This window comes from Ostrea edulis, chromosome 3 (genome assembly GCF_947568905.1).
Source record: "Ostrea edulis chromosome 3, xbOstEdul1.1, whole genome shotgun sequence".
NCBI lineage: Eukaryota > Metazoa > Mollusca > Bivalvia > Ostreida > Ostreidae > Ostrea > Ostrea edulis.
Window position 1 is genome coordinate 52,019,047 of NC_079166.1, and position 17,500 is coordinate 52,036,546.

At 36.8% G+C, this 17,500-nt stretch overlaps 1 protein-coding gene across 2 annotated transcripts in view; it reads left to right on the plus strand.

Moving 5' to 3' along the window:
- LOC125675655 (mitogen-activated protein kinase kinase kinase 4-like) overlaps nucleotides 1–17,500 on the plus strand; it is a 132,112-nt gene that overhangs the window by 86,192 nt on the left and 28,420 nt on the right. For both annotated transcript variants that reach the window (XM_048913433.2, XM_048913434.2), the window contains exons 10-15: nucleotides 132–281; nucleotides 2,590–2,751; nucleotides 8,171–8,304; nucleotides 12,605–12,686; nucleotides 12,770–12,854; nucleotides 13,027–13,188. In XM_048913433.2, the coding sequence (XP_048769390.2) occupies nucleotides 132–281; nucleotides 2,590–2,751; nucleotides 8,171–8,304; nucleotides 12,605–12,686; nucleotides 12,770–12,854; nucleotides 13,027–13,188 (775 nt within the window). The remainder of the gene's footprint in view (nucleotides 1–131; nucleotides 282–2,589; nucleotides 2,752–8,170; nucleotides 8,305–12,604; nucleotides 12,687–12,769; nucleotides 12,855–13,026; nucleotides 13,189–17,500) is intronic.

Below are 17,500 nucleotides of genomic sequence, written 5' to 3' on the forward strand. Positions count from 1 at the left end.
CATAGAATCCATATTGTCAGGAAATGTTTCACATTTGTTTTGATTAATAAGTTGGATGATCTAAGGGAGTGTGGGTGCCTGTGGTTAACTGGTGTCTTGTTTCTGTTTGAAAGTTGTAGTTGTTTTTGTAGGTGGAAGGGTTACTCCTTGTTGTCATTCATTCATCTCAACTTAGTGCTCAGAGAAAGGAGTTTGAGTCCCTGATGGGGAGAACAGTACAGCTTGTCAATGAACAGACCTCCTGTCATCAGGCTATTGCAGAATCCTTGACAGAACTAAAGGTATATATACAGTATTCTTGTTTCTGTGTAGCGTCACGATGAATATGAATCATGAGATTTTTTAAAAAGTAGAGTCCCAGAAAATTTAATGAGTCCAGAAGTTAAAATACATATGTATCATGAGTCTTAGTACATTAATATTTAAATTATGTTGATTATTGGCCGGGTTGCACAACGTGCATCCCGGTTTATAGAATGGTGAATGGCAGGCAGGTTGGGTGGCAGGCAGGCAGCTGTCCCTGTAATAGGGTACCTACTTTGTGTAATCCCCTCCTCTCACACCTGTAACTTGACGTTCCTCAACAGTACAGTTGTTATGGACACATTGAAGATGTGCATGTGTCTTTTTGAAAGTGATCAGACTTTCTTTGAAAAATTTACATGTAGTTGAACTTTGTCATTTTTAGCTCACCTGAGCCGAAGGCTCAAGTGAGCTTTTCTGATCAAAATTTGTCCGTTGTCTATCGGCGTTGTTGTAAACTTTTCACGAAGGGCCATGGGGAGATAATCACAAAAATGCAAAAATAGGGTGGGGGTCATTTAAAAATCTTCTTCTCAAGAACCAATGAGCCAGAAGAGCTGAAATTTACATGAAAGCTTCCTGACATAGTGCAGATTCAAGTTTGTTCAAATCATGGCCCCCAGGGGTAGATTGAGGCCACAATAGGGGATCAAAGTTTTACATAAAAATATATAGGGAAAATCTTTAAAAATCATCTTCTCAAGAACCAATGAGCCAGAAGAGCTGAGATTTACATGAAAGCTTCCTGACATAGTGCAGATTCAAGTTTGTTCAAATCACGGCCCCCGGGGGTAGGTTGGGGCCACAATAGGGGATCAAAGTTTTACATGGGAAATTTGGAATGAATAGAAAAAATCTTTAAGAAAGCTTCCTGACATAGTGCAGATTCAAGTTTGTTAAAATCATGGCCTCCAGGGGTAGGTTGGGCCACAATACGGACTAAGGTTTTACATGCAAATATATATGGAAAGTCTTCTGATATGGGTCAAGGTAACTCAGGTGAGCGATGTGGCCCTTGGGCCTCTTGTTTAAGCATGGTACCTTCTTTGTGTAACCAACTCTTCTAAAACGTATCTGAAAGCAACCCGGCCATTTCTGTTCTTGAATTGATTTTCAATACATGAATCAATGTAAAATAAGAAGTAACGAATTTCTCCTATATGAATACTCCCGTCAGATGGTATTATAAGGCACTGTGCATCTATCTGTCTGACAGCACTTTGTGGGTCAAATAAAGACATACTTCTATGGGTAAAATCATCAAACTTGGTCCACATGTTCCCAGTTATTATATTGTTGTTCAGGGGCTAGAACTCCCATTTTGTGACTGAAAGGTTGGGAATTCGAGCAACTAGAAAATCATCTAACAACATAATATCTCTCCTGTATAATATACACTAAAACATTATGTATGTCAGGATCCATGGAGGAATGTTCCCCCATGTTTACTGCAACTGGGGAGACCTCCAAATGTTTGTGCAATGAAGATGGTTTCCCATGAATTAATTGTAACTGGGGATAGCCACAAACAATTTGTACATCAAATTTCAATGAAAATAGGGGAATAATCCCTAATGTATCATCACAGCTGTTGAGCAACAAGATCCATCGAAGATAGAGTAATGTCACTACATCAACATTTGAGATAGGAGAACATTCCTTTACCAGACATTTTGAGCAATAAGATACATTGAAGATGAGTAATGTTACCCCATCAATTTATGAGATAGAGAACATTCCTCTACCATAATTCGTTTTCTTTATGACAGATTTGCTTTAAAACCTAGAAAAAGTACTCCTGGAATTATATCTCCCCTCTTTCATTGGGAGACATTGTTTTTGGACTTTCTGTCCCTCCGTCCATCACAAAATCTTGTGAACGCTTTTTTGTTGATGGAAATGGGGTGAATCTGGCTCCATTATGTTTGTCTGGATACCTACTGTGTGATTTACAGATTCCAGAGGAAAATGTTTAATTATTCCTCATACAAAAAGATGCGTACACATCGTATTATTAACGCATGATCGGTTGATACATTTCTGTGTTTACTATACAAAACAAAAAACAATGGCGGGTCTGATGTTTGTCCAGGGATCATGATGGTGGACTGAGCTTATTTTTTCAGCGCATTTCATTGGTCAAAATGTAAGGTCACAAACTTCTGTGGATCGGTGTACTGGTACCAATATAAACTGAAACAGTATTTGATATGGCACATTTTTGGTACCATTAGTACTAGTATCCAACTCTATTGTTGTTAATCTGATTTTTGTCCTTTTATTTAGAGTTCTGCCATGGATCTTCAAGAAAGAGTTGTTCAAGCTATAAAACAGGTTGATGACAAGTTTTACTGTGAGGAAATGGCAGATCTTGATGACACTGAGAAGAATCATCTTTTGAATCTATACAGGGAGACGATGCTCAAAGGATACAATTTTGGATTTGAGGTGAATTATTTCTTCTAACTATAGTTTCTATTTTTATGCTCCCCAAAAAATTTTGTGGGAGCATATAGTTGTTGTCATGTCTGTCCAGGCTCATATCTCCTAAACCTTTTATCAGAATTGATATAATTGATCACAAATGTTCCTTGAGACAAGGACTTGTGACTAAGGTCTCTCAAAGTCATTTTGGAAAGTTCAAGGTCACTGAGATCATATTATTAAAGTTCCTATTTTTACATTTTTTGAATGCATAAAAATTCCCATCTCTTAAACCTTTCATCAGAAATTTATCATAATTGATCACAAATATTCCTTGGGACAAGATCATTTTTGAAAGGTCAAGGTCACTCAGAACATGCACCTTATATGAGGAAAAAGTTTCTTATTTCAACAGTTTTTGAACAGGTATTGATCATTGTTACACAAATAAGTAATAGGCAAATGACATTCAGACAAAGTCGCTCAAGGTAATTTTGTAAAGGTCAAGTTCACTCAACATAGACCTTATATTTAAAAAATCCTTCATTTCAACACTATTTCAACAGTTATTGATCATTGTGTCATTCATCACATAAAGTACTTCATTGGTTAGATGCAGTTCAGGGAACATCCATCAGTTTTGCTGATATTCTTGTTATATGCTACAATAGTTCCTGTCTTAGTAAAGTTAAGTATGGAATGTATTAATTTTAAGCAATATATATGATGTAGACCTAATTTGCACAGGTCTCTAAAAAAAAATCTAATGGTCATATGAAACAGTATTTTGTGTAAATAATTGTGTGCTGAGAGAAGTCAGTTTATTTGTATACAATGTAGATAAAATAATAAATGTATTTTTATGCACAGATAGCAAGAGTACAATCAATTATAAGTGCTGACTTTAAAGATTAGATTTAGAGCTCTTCGACTTATCTCCCTTGCTGGTGATGCCAATTACACCTAGCTTTACATAATCTGTGGAACTTCTGTCCTAACGATTGCAGTGTGCTGCATTTGATTGTAAAATATGCTTCTATACTGATCAAAAATAGGAACACATTGTACAATTTCATATTCATATTTTAAGACATGAGAAATACTTAATGATTTATTGATAACACAAAAATTACGTAAACTTAATGCTGGGTATCAAAGTATCACAACCACTAATGATAATTATTGTCATTAACAGTTCAAGATCACCCAAGTTTAATATCTAGTGTGCCCCCTATGAGCACCAATGTCTTGCAACACCTTCCCATGTCTCTAAAAAAATGTATAGGGATGTTATTCCACTTGAACTGCAGAGTTTGGGCAAGTTGTTGCCAAGTGTGAGGCTGGGGTTTTTGCCGAGTGTGAGGCTGGGGTTGTTGCCGAGTGTGAGGCTGGAGTTGTTGCTGAGGCTGGGGTTGTTGCCGAGTCTGAGACTGGGGTTGTTGCTGAGGCTGGGGTTGTTGCCAAGTGTGAGGCTGGGGTTGTTGCTGAGGCTGAGGTTGTTGCAGAGTGTGAGACTGGGGTTGTTGCTGAGGCTGAGGTTGTTGCAGAGTGTGAGGCTAGGGTTGTTGCCGAGTGTGAGGCTGGGGTTGTTGCAGAGTCTGAGGCTGGGGTTGTTGCTGAGGCTGGGGTTGTTGTTGAGTCTGAGGCTGGGGTTGTTGCCGAGTGTGAGGCTGGGGTTGTTGCCGAGTGTGTAGCTGGGGTTGTTGCCGAGTGTGAGGCTGGAGTTGTTGCCGAGTGTGAGGTTGGGGTTGTTGCAGAGTGTGAGGCTGGGATTGTTGCTGAGTCTGAGGCTGGAGTTGTTGCAGAGTGTGATGCTGGGGTTGTTGCCGAGTCTGAGGCTGGGATTGTTGCCAAGTGTGAGGCTGGGGTTGTTGCCAAGTGTGAGGCTGGGGTTGTTGCCGAGTGTGAGGCTGGGGTTGTTGCCGTGTGAGGCTGGGGTTGTTGCCGAATCTGAGGCTGGGGTTGTTGCCGAGTCTGAGGCTTGGGTTGTTACAGAGTCTGAGGCTGGAGTTATCTTTATTGGATGTGCCTATCCAGTACGACCAAGGAAGAACTGGATGTGTCTTTCCAGAACATCAGGTGTTGGACAAGCAGTATGTGTTTGGTGTTGTCATGTTGGAATACTGCTCCTTGATGCTGCATTATTCGAACCACATGTGGCTGTATGACTTCATCAATATACCGTTGAGCTGTTAAAGTACCCTGTATCTGAACCAATGTTCTCCTGATTGTTTAGGATATGGCTGACCACATCATAACATAAAATCTTTTGAAGAACCACTTGATCAGAAAAGTTGAAATTTACACGAAAGCTTCCTGATGTAGAGTAGATTTAAGTTAGATCAAATCATAGTCCCTCAGTGTTAGGTTGGGGCCACAATAGGGTTTTATAATAGAGGAAATTAGTTAAAACAATCTTCTTTCTTTTCCAAAGTAGCAGGGCCACACTAAATCAAGTCCAAATGCAAATTTTCTATAGTTGTGTGGATACAAGATTTATTTTGTGCCCGTGCAACTATACTTGAGCACATATTTTGTCCTGTCTGTCCAAAACTTTAACCTTGCTAATAACTTTTGAGTGGTAAGTGATATGCTTTCATATTCCATATGCCTATTCCTTGTAACATGACCATTTCTTTGGTAAAAGAATTTGAACCTTGTGACCTTGATGTTTGAGTTTGACCTACTGTGAGGAAAATTTAACCTAATTAATATATTTTTAACTATTTATCCTGTAAAGTATCTCCTGAACTGCTTAAGGTAGGGATATCATATGTTGTATATAGATTCTTTATGGCAAAACCTTTCATTTGATACCATGGTGTTTGACCTTGTGCCCTTGATCTTGAAGTTTAGCATACTTTTCCTTTTTCTTTTCTTTTTAAAACCTTGACTTATCCAATATTTTCTGAAGTATTTAAGGTGGATCTTTCATATTTTGTATGTAGATTTTTTTTTTGCAAGATCATTGACCTTGTGACCTTGGAGTTTGACCTACTTTTTAAAGAAACTTATTGAATATCTTCTGAACTGTTTAAGGAATTTTGTATACAGATTCTATATGACAAGACCTTGTGATGCTAGTGTTTAACCTTGGCCCTGGATCACCTACTTTTAAAAATGTTACCTATTCAATATCCTGAACTATTTAAGGTAGAAATTATATATTTATGCCCCCCTTTGAAAAAGAGGGGGCATATTGTTTTGCACCTGTCGGTCGGTCGGTCTGTCGGTCGGTCTGTAGACCATGTGTTGTCCGCTCAATATCTTGAGAACCATTCACTTGATGATAATGATATTTCATATGTGGGTTAGTTATGAGTAGAAGAGGATCCCTATTGTTTTTCAGGTCCAAAGGTCAAGGGTCAATCTACTCTGGACATAGGAATATAATGTCCGCTCAATATCTTGAGAACCCTTTGCTTGAAAGACATCAAACTTGGCACACTGGTACATCCTAAGGAGTAGATGACCCCTATTGATTTTGAGGTCATATGGTCAAAGGTCAAGGGTCAAACTGGGCATAGGAATATACTGACCATTCAATGTCTAGAGAACCCTTTGCTTGACAGACATCAAACTTGGTACGCCAGTACATCTTCAGAAGAAGATGACCCCTATTGATTTTGAGGTCACATGGTCAAAGGTCAAGGGTCAAACTGGACATAGGAATATACTGTCCGTTCAATATCTTGAGAACCCTTTGCTTGACAGACATCAAACTTGATACACTGGTACATCTTCAAGAGAAGATGACCCCTATTGATTTTGAGGTCACATGGTCAAAGGTCAAGGGTCAAACTTGACATGGGAATATACTGTCTGCTCAGTATCTTGTGAACCCTTTTCTTGACAGACATCAAACTTGGTACACTGATACATCTTCAGGAGAAGACGACCACTATTGATTTTGAGGTCACATGGTCAAAGGTCAAGGGTCACACTAGACAGGAATATATTGTCCGTTCAATATCTTGAGAACCCTTCGCTTGACAGACATCAAACTTGGTACACTGGTACATCTTCTTGAGAAAATTACCCCTATTTATTTTTAGGTCACATGTTTAAAGGTCAAGGGTCAAACTGGACATAGGAATATACTGTCCGTTCAATATCTTGAGAACCCTTTGCTTGACAGACATCAAACGTGGTACACTGGTACGTCTTCAGGAGAAGACGACCCCTATTGATTTTCAGATCACATGGTCAAAGGTCAAGGATTAAACTGGACATTGGAATATACTGTCTGCTCCATATCTTGAGAACCCATTGCTTGACAGACATTAAACTTGGTACACTGGTACATCTTCAGGAGAAGATGACACCTATTGATTTTGAGGTTGTGTGGTCAAAGGTCAAGGGTTAAACTGTACATAGGAATATACTGTCCGCTCAATATCTTGAGAACCCTTTGCTTGACAGACATCAAACTTGGTACACTGGTACATCTTCAGGAGAAGATGACTACTAATTATTTTAAGGTCACATGGTCAAAAGTCAAGGGTCAAATTGGACATAGGAATATACTGTCCGTTCAATATCTTGAGAACCCTTTAGTTGACAGACATCAAACTTGGTACACTGGTACATCTTCAGGAGTTGATGACCCCTATTGATTTTTAGGTCACATGGTCAATCCACTCTTGACATAGGAAGATATTGTCTGCTCAATATTTTGAATTGATGATACTACTCTCAATGAAATGATGTGTGTGTTTATAACCCTTTTCAATTTTGCACCATGGGGGGCATATGTGTTTTACAAACATCTCTTGTTTATATACATTTCTTGTGGCAAGACCTTTCATTTTATACCATGATCTATGTGACCTTGGCCTTCTCCCAGAACAGCAAGGCCATGTTGGTCATGTTGTTGAGACATCCCCTTGTGTGAATTCAGGCCTCAATTGAAAAATATTGGTTTGGCATTGCTGACCCACTCACACTAACTGCTGGGTTGGTAGGTAAGAAAATAATGGGGTTTTGTTTGGTGGAGATGGAGGGACAATATCAAAATAATAGAATCGCCCCCAAAAAAAACTCTGAGGTAAAGGTAGTAGTAAATATGTGTTTTAGTTGCGTTATATTTTGTTGCAAAGTCTATTCTGAAAACAGTTCATACATTAACAAAGAAAAATTACTCTTTTATGGTTGATATTATCATATATCTTTGAAAATGCTAAAACTTTCAGTGTACATGTTTGGTTAATTCATCTCCATTACAGCATGTGTCATATTCCAGAAATCAAAATAAACTTTATCTATATAGATACCAGATGAATGAACTCATGTGATATGACTTACAATTGCTACCTTAATGTAAACACAATCTACATGTATATTGTTCTCAGTCTTCAATATTAATTATACATGTACTATGTTCAATATCATGCACCTTTTCTTCTGTTGTCATGAGTTTATAACAAAGTTGCTTATATTGCAGTATCTTAGAGAAGTAACGAGACTTGTGACAGGTGAAACGAAACAAAAACTCAGCAAAAGACTTGTCAACTTTGCCAAAGAATGGATGGCATTTGTAACTGAAAAGTGTGAAAAAGGAAGAGGCATGCGACCTAAGTAAGCATTTAACTTAAGAATAAGTAAACCTTTGAGTAAGTACATGTATGATAAAGGGGTTCACATTTTAGCATGGAATTATTTGGGAAATATGGGGAATTTCTATGTTAAAGAAATCTTTTTAAAAACAGCAGGACCGTAATTATTCATATTAATATAAAAACAGCAGGACCGTAATTACCGTAATTATTCATATTAATATCTATGCATCCTCAAGTAGTGCAGATTCAAGTTTGTTAAAACATGGCATTCTTAAGAACAGCAAGGATTAGTCATAGTCATATAAAGATATGTAAAGCATATAAAGGTAGGGCAGATTCAAGTTAGTTCAAAATAAGTTCTTGGTGTTAGGGTTGGGCCACAATACAGATTCATTTAAAAATCTTCTCAAGAACAGGAGGGCTATGATTAGTGTGCAATCAACCCCAGGTACTACAGATTCAAGTTTGTTTGAATCATGGTCCCTGGAGGTAGGGTGGGACCACAATAGGGGATCCATATGTTACATGGGAATATATGCATAAAAATGTTTAAAACTCTTATCAAGAATCACTGGCCATGGTAAGTCATATTTATGCCCCCCTTCAAAGAAGAGGGGCATATTGGTTTGCACCTCTCGCTTGGTCGGTCGGTCAGTAGACCACATGTTGTCCGCTCAATATCTTGAGAACCATTCACTTGATGATAATGATATTTCATATGTGGGTTGGTTATGAGTAGAAGAGGACCCCTATTGTTTTTCAGGTCAAAAGGTCAAAGGTCAAGGGTCAATCTAGTCTGGACATAGGAATATAATGTCCACTCAATATCTTGAGAACCTTTTGCTTGACAGACATCAAACTTGGCACACTGGTACATCCTAAGAAGTAGATGACCCCTATTAATTTTGAGGTCATGGTCAAAGGTCAAGGGTCAAACTGGGCATAGGAATATACTGACCATTCAATATCTAGAGAACCATTTGCTTGACAGACATCAAACTTGGTACACTGGTACATCTTCAGTAGAAGATGACCCCTATTGATTTTGAGGTCACATGGTCAAAGGTCAAGGGTCAAAATGGACATAGTAATATACTGTCCGTTCATTATCTTGAGAACCCTTTGCTTGACAGACATCAAACTTGGTACACTGGTACATCTTCAGGAGAAGATGACCCCTATTGATTTTGAGGTCACATGGTCAAAGGTCAATGGTAAAACTGTACATAGGAATATACTGCCCGTTCAATATCTTGAGAACCCTTTGCTTGACAGACATCAAACTTGGTACACTGGTACATCTTCAGGAGATGATGATCCCTATGGATTTTGAGGTCATATGGTCAAAGGTCAAGGGTCAAACTGGACATAGGAATATACTGTCTGTTCAATATCTTGAGAACCCTTTGCTTGACAGACATCAAACTTGGTAGCTGCAGAACTGTAGCTCTCTGAAAAAATATTTTGACATAACAGAGAGCTACAGAGCCACCCCTTATAAAAACCATCGATTTACGGCGCACAAAAAGCTGCGCACGGTTGAGGCCTTATATCATTGTATTCTTGAGTTACTGTCTCATAAATTTAATATCAAAAAATTCTTAACATATTTTCCTACTATACTTGTGTTTAAACATACCTTCAAATATTCATTAAAGCCCCACAAGACCTGAAAACTCCCAGAGGAATTGTTATATTTTTATTTTTCTAGTCACAGGTTGTGAGTCATTTGATTATTATTTGATCTGATATTTTTGTTATTTGTTTTATTACAGTTAGTATACAAAATAAATGTTTAAAGTAAACTGAATTTGGCTTCTTGTGCGCTTTAACACCAAAGCAATAATGAAAATAACAGAATTAAGAGAAAACAGAATGTCCTAAAATATCGTGATATTATGATATTGTGAAAAAATTCCGTGATATACAGTGTTACCTTGTTATATTGCCAGCTTTTGTCCCAGCCTATTTTGGCGTTATATCGAGGTTGGCATTATAACGATTTTAGTCATTTTAGTTCCTTTATTTGGGGAAAAATGGGGTTGATCAATAAATATATTATCGTCCTTTTATTGCTGTCAACATGACACGATATGTAAATGCATGGAATTGTTTTGCTTTACCTCCTCAAACTTTGCTAAAAATGCATATTCTGTGCTTGTGCATTTGCAAAACACGTAAGTATATCTACAATATTTTCATTTGTGGCATGGTAGGTTCTACGATGACTGAATAGGTTGAGCGGTTGACAAACACATATGTAATGGCTGCAAATTTTTTCTGGAACACAGAAATATGACGTCACACACATAAATACACACAAAAGTCACATGGTACACAAACTTTACAGCTGTTGATAGCAAGTCTCATCAAATAGAGATTTGGATATTGTGCAAACGAACATTATAGTGGAAGTTTGCAGTCAGTAGTAGTTTTGTTTCTCAGTTGTTAATGCCTAGGCAATACTACTGGACAATTTCAGAGACAATTTTTAATTGAGTATGTTCAAGTTATTATTGCAATTACCTATGCTTACCTGTTTTAAATTAGGCGGCCCCCTGACCCCTGCCTTACTATTTTCCATTTCATGATGTTGGCAGCTCTGCAGTGGTGACGTCTCCATATGAGTGAAATAATCTCGAGAGGGACATTAAACAATATTCAATCAATCAATCAATCTTCCACTTTTTCTTTCTCGTGCCTAAAAATGTCTGCAGCCATTCTTCGTAACCTGTGGAAGAAAGTATTAGATATTCAAGGAAATGATAGACCAGTAGTTGTGCAGAAATGTTTTTGTTTTTATAGATTGAATGGGGTTAGGGTACATTGGGGGGGGGGGGGGGGGGGGGGGGGTGTCAAATATAGAACTGTATGGGGGAAATTAACTAATTTCAAAATTCAACAGACATGACTTGACTAATATGATGAATAGAGTCCTGGGATCTTCGGAAATGAGAAGAGAATGATGGGGCCTACAAACTAGCATCAAGGTCAAGGGACTCCAGTGATGATATACCTCTGCCCATGAACATAGAAACTGGTGTAAGTTTAAACCAGGACTAATAGCAACATGGGATTTTCAGAAATGATAGATGATGATAGGACCTACAAACTTGTATCAAGGTCAAGTAACTTCAGTGACCTTGACCTCTTACCTTGGAACATAAAATTGGTATTTCTTCAGAACCAGGTCTAATAGAGACATGGGATCTTCAGAAAGGATGATGGGATCTACTAATTAGTGTGAATGTCAAGTGACTCCATTGATCTTGACCTCTGACCTTCAACATATAGCTGGTTTAACTTTAGAACTGGAGTAGATAGACGTGGGATCTTTAGAATGATAAGAGGATACAAACTAGTATCAAGATCAAATGACTCCCATGGCCTTGACCTTTGACCTTGATCTTAAAAACTCATAAATCTTCAGAAATGATAAAAGGATATTGTGACCTACAAACTAGTATCTCCAGTGACCTTGACCTATATATGTTGTGACCTACCAAGTAGTATCAAGGTCGATGCCTCCAGTGACCTTGATGAATGATGGATACTTTCCATGACAATAATGATTTTAGTTTCAATAGTAAATGCTACATTCAGACTGAAGGATTGACTACTACTTGGACGAACCTACCCTTGTGTTTACATGGGGGTGGGGGATGGGAATGAATCCTTTTTAAAAATCTGAAAAGCTACCAATATTTTATGTATGATATATTGATGAGATTTTTGGTATCTTCTGGAAGAACTAAATCAATTCCATAAAACAGGGAATGAAATACATCCTAACATTCAGCTTGACTTTACGTCTATCAAACACCAAAATGGGTTTCCTTGATGTAACGATCTCAATAACAGACGAAATCCTTTCTACTGATTTATACTGTAAACCTACCAATAAACATAATGTACCCTAATAAAAGCTCTAACCAACCCGAATCTACAAAAAATCTATTCCTTTTGGACCTGGTCTCCGCGCACATAGAATATGTTCCATTTGAAAGATGAAAAATACCAAAGTCAATGAAAGAAAATAAAGAATAACCTAGCTAGTAAAACATGGCTATTCAGATAATGATGTAGGAGAAAAACTTATGAAAGTAGATAAACTCGACTAATTGAATCTCCTAAACTACAGAAAAAAGATGAAGCAAATATTGTAACCATGTTCCTTTTGTCTGTTAAAATCATTACCCCCGAGGGTAGGATGGGCCACAATAGGGGATCAAAGATTTACGTACAAATATATAGTGGAAATCTTTCTACATATATCATTCTATATATAATGTGAGTAAACAGATTTTCTCTCATTTTAGATGGGCTAGTCAAGGATTGGATTTTTTAATTGTTGCTTGTGAACCTAAAGTTCTTGCATGTCTGACAGATGAAGAATATCAGGCAAGTATTAGCTGATATAGTATACAAAGCTGCATGGATAATTCTTACATTGTTTGAATAATGGGTTTTTGCTTTTTACTCAGGAACTGAAAAAGAGCATTAACAGTTGTATCAGTCATGTGATAGGCTCAGCAGACCGTACACCTGTCAGCCCAACGCATAGTCAAGGTAGGGACAACCCAAAATTGAACTCTTAATTGAATGGAAATACAAGAAATGTTTGTACAGGTTTTGAATCCAGATAATGAAGGTACAATATTCCTAAAAAGAATATTTGAAATACTCTCATATGAAACATTGAGTTGAAATCCTTTGTATGATTAAAATGTATCATTCATAGGAAATGCACCCATCCCACGATCATCAAGCGTAGATTCTGGGAGACAGCCATATCTGCGTTATCCATCCTGGCCAGCTGAACAAGGGAAATTCTCACGGTCTACCTCCAACACCTCTAACAAATCTTCTCAAAGTGAGCCACCCCCAACCTCCACAGACTCCAGTAAGTGACAATTACAGTGGCCAGATTGTCATGTAACTTTGTATTATTTTCTGCTTCGCTTTACTCATCTGCAAGTAAAACAGGTTTTTTTTTCCTAATCCATGATAAAAACTACAGAACAAATAATTAACCATGTTTATTATACATAAGTCATGTACTCAGCTCAATAATAATATCATTAATTGATTTTCAGAATGTTTCTCGTTCTACATGTTATGCTGTACAATATAAATCTTCCGAAAATTTAACAACTAGGTGACTGCATGGACATCAAATCCAAACTACAAAACAATACATATGTTGAACAACTTGCAAAAATATGCAAAAAATTAAGGCTCGCTATTCATATTTATAGCTCAATTATATTTAGCTGAGTACTAACTCAAATGACAAGAAACACCCAAGTGGGCATTTAAATACCTTGACTGAAGCACATAAAAATGCTTACGTGAAGTTATTACACATAAAATGAATGAATATTGATTATGGAAATGAAAAGAGATTTAATTTATTATGGACATACCGTGTAGATGTGCATATTCACAGGAAATTTAGATTAGATTTTTTTTGTGGGAGTAAGTATGCCCCTTATGAACCTAGAAGTTTGCATGGCCAAAATATTATAGTTTTTGGTGCAACTTGCATGAAACCAGTTTTCAAGCCATATAATTATGATTAAAATATTTCTGTTTTGATATTTTACACAAGTTACATTTCTATTAACAATATTATTTATTACTTGAGTGGTAACATCTACTTACATATGTGAAAATAATACAGTATAGCATAGAGGCATAAGAATTGTTATTCATTTTGGGGGCATGGAGTATGTGAGCTTGCTCACTTTTTAGCTCATCTGAGCTGAAAGCTTGTGAGTTTTTCTGATCACCTGTTGTTTGTCATCTGTCCTTCTGTAAACTTTTCACTTTTTCGACTTTTCACTAGTTCTGAAACTGCTTCACTGCAGAGAGTTTAAATTGTCCCATTCGATCACCAGATAACTCCACACCCAAGGCTAAATAAAATTGAAATTACGGTTCTTAGGCCCGTGTGCATCCATTTTGAGATTACCGCATTGCCGATTTTATCGATTTTTCAATAAAGTAAAAAGTTGGTAATGCGCTTACGTATCTAGTGAATAAAATCCGCATTCATTTTGAATTTCACATTTTGCATTCAGAATTCTCTTGCGTCTTTGTAACTTCTCAATCACAGCCACTTGGGTTCATGAGTAAAGGTTATATACAACTTCTTACTCCAATTCATAAGGTTCCGTAATAGCTTAAAGTGACTGAAAATTGTAAAACTGTATGCACAAGTATCACAACCATTTTAGAATGGTGCCACTAATTACCCACATTGACTTCATTTTTCCAAATCACCAAGCACCAATGTTAATGTGGTTTGGATACAGCTAAACATATCAAGAGCCATGTATCTTTATAAGACTTATTATTAGCATAATTTGTGTACTACAGTGGAGCCTCGGTAATCCGGACGCCATTAATCTGGACGCTTCACCTTCCGGATGAGTTTTCTAGGGAACGGAATTTTTATACATTATTTTGCATCATTAATCCGCAAATTCGCGTTCCGGATCCGGACGGTCACTTTTTACTACAAAACGTTATAATGCATTGAAAATTGTACCGTTAATCCGGACGGTAATTTTGTTTAGGGAAGGTCTGTGTCGGACAATTTTAGCAAGGCGTAAATTATAAAGAAAACAAGCCACACTGTCTAATTGAAGCGATTACCTGTACCCTGTCAACACCTCCCTCCAATTAGGTGGTGTGTGATGATAAGTCCGTTAGATAGCACGTGCCGATCGAGACATTGTATTGCCAATTTTCGCACATAAGATCGTTATTGCGTGTAGTGTTGAATTTTGTAAATAAATCTGTAGCATATTATTTTATAGTCTTGATCAATAGCCTAATAGTATTAATAAATTAAACATCATGCCGTAATGATAAAAAAATTTAACTGCTACACATGTCAATTATGCTGATTCGTAAATTGATATCGGCTTATTCAAATCTAAAGAGTGTAGATTATACTTCTAGATTCTGGATTTTATACTGTTGATTGGCGTGAAATATACATGTATGTTCATGCACATGTATATGTAGTATAAGGTTTTAACGTTTAGAATGTCACGCATGTAGAATGTACCTATGTACGATTGATTCTTGTTACGATGTTGTAGAGCTTTATTGCTTTCGGATTTTTAAACTCTGGGTAGAAGTGAGAAAATTACCATTTTAAGGAAAATGACAATTAAATTCTGTATGTACCTGTAATGTTAGTTTCACCCGAGTTTTGTTCCGTTATTATCGCATTATGAAAATAATAGGTGCGCGTGACTAGATCAAAGCAGTAGTAGGTCTTGATATTACGAGCTTAAATGATTTTGTTCTCCCGATATTGTCTTGGATAATTATAGAATAAGAAATATAAACTCTGGCAGATTGAATTTTGGTTAAAGAATGTTGTCAACTGACATGATAATCACGAAATTCTTATATCAACTTTGGACGATGAAGATTGTTTTAACAGACCTCCGAACCCGTGAATTGTGACAGATGGAAATTACCGGCCTCTTTAAGAAGTAAAAGTGTGATGAAATGTTTGAAGTGTAAATGATTATGTTAGTTACTATTGATTTGTTTACTTATAGTTACATAAAGTGCTTCATTATTTGTTTTAGTGCATACGGTACACAGTTTTCTTTATTTATTTGTAAGGATCATATGTATGTACAATGTAAGCACAGGCAAATACACTGAACACGTACATTAAATTTTAGTGCTTTAAAATGCATGTAAATGTTAACATTATCATAATTTATTTACTAATGCAAATGGTCAAATCCAATGATAGAATGTGTTTAATTCACTATGCATCAATAAAGTAGGCACATATTGGTTACTTATGTAAAGATAGAAAATATGCGATTCATTTATCCGGACGATTTTGCTGGGAACCAAAGTGTCCAGATTAACGAGGCTCCACTGTATATTGAATTATTATATAGCAAAATTGATTTTTGAGCATCTAAATCATTTTGGGTCATTCATCCTTTTTGAATATTTAGTGCTACTGGTCAAAAAAGTGAAAGTACAGATGGTTTTACAATTTTCAGTCACTTGAAGTTGGAGTTAAATTCAACTTAAAAATGATATCTAATGTTGCACATTCTATGCACAAACATTCTGTTTAGTGGTACAATGCCAGGACCCAGCTGTAGAAGAAGATGACCCATATTGATTTTGAGGTCACATGGTCAAAGGTCAAGGGTCAAACTGGACATAGGAATATACTGTCCGGTCAATATCTTGAGAACCCTTTGCTTGACAGACTTCAAACTTGGTACACTGGTACATCTTCAGGAAAAGATGACCCCTATTGAATTTGAGGTCACATGGTCAAAGTTCAAGGGTCAAACTGGACATAGGAACATACTGTCTGTTCAATATCTTGAGAACCCTTTGCTTGACAGACATCAAACTTGGTACACTGGTACATCATCAGGAGAAGATGACTACTAATGAATTTGAGGTCACATGATCAAAGGTCAAGGGTCAAACTGGACATAGGAATATACTGTCCCTTCAATATCTTGAGAACCCTTTGCTTGACAGACATCAAACTTGATACACTGGTACATCTTCAGGAGTTGATGACCCCTATTGATTTTTAGGTCACATGGTCAATCCACTCTTGACATAGGAAGATATTGTCTGCTCAATATTTTGAATTGATGATACTACTCTCAATGAAATGATGTGTGTGTGTATAACCCTTTTCAATTTTGCACCATGGGGGGCATATGTGTTTTACAAACATCTCTTGTTTACTTCTTCTTTATAGAACCACTGAGCCAATTTCAACCAAACTTGCATCTTGTTGTGAAAAAGTACAGATCTGCCTACATTTATTTAAATGCACAAAATAAAATACATTAATGTGTTTTTAACTTCATTGACTTCCTTCTAATAAAGAAAAATACACATTACAGCAATTTTACATTATTCTAACAAAATTGAAAAACGTTCCTATTCAAGTACAGTCCTTTAGTGAGGCTTTGTCTACATGTTGTTATATGTTAGGTGAACACATGACGTTATATGCTAGGTAAACACATGACGTTATATGTTAGGTGAACACATGCTGTTATATGTTAGGTGAACACGGGACGTTATATGTTAGGTGAACACATGCTGTTATATGTTAGGTGAACACATGCCGTTATATATTAGGTGAACACATGCCATTATATGCTCGGTGAACACATGCCGTTATATGTTAG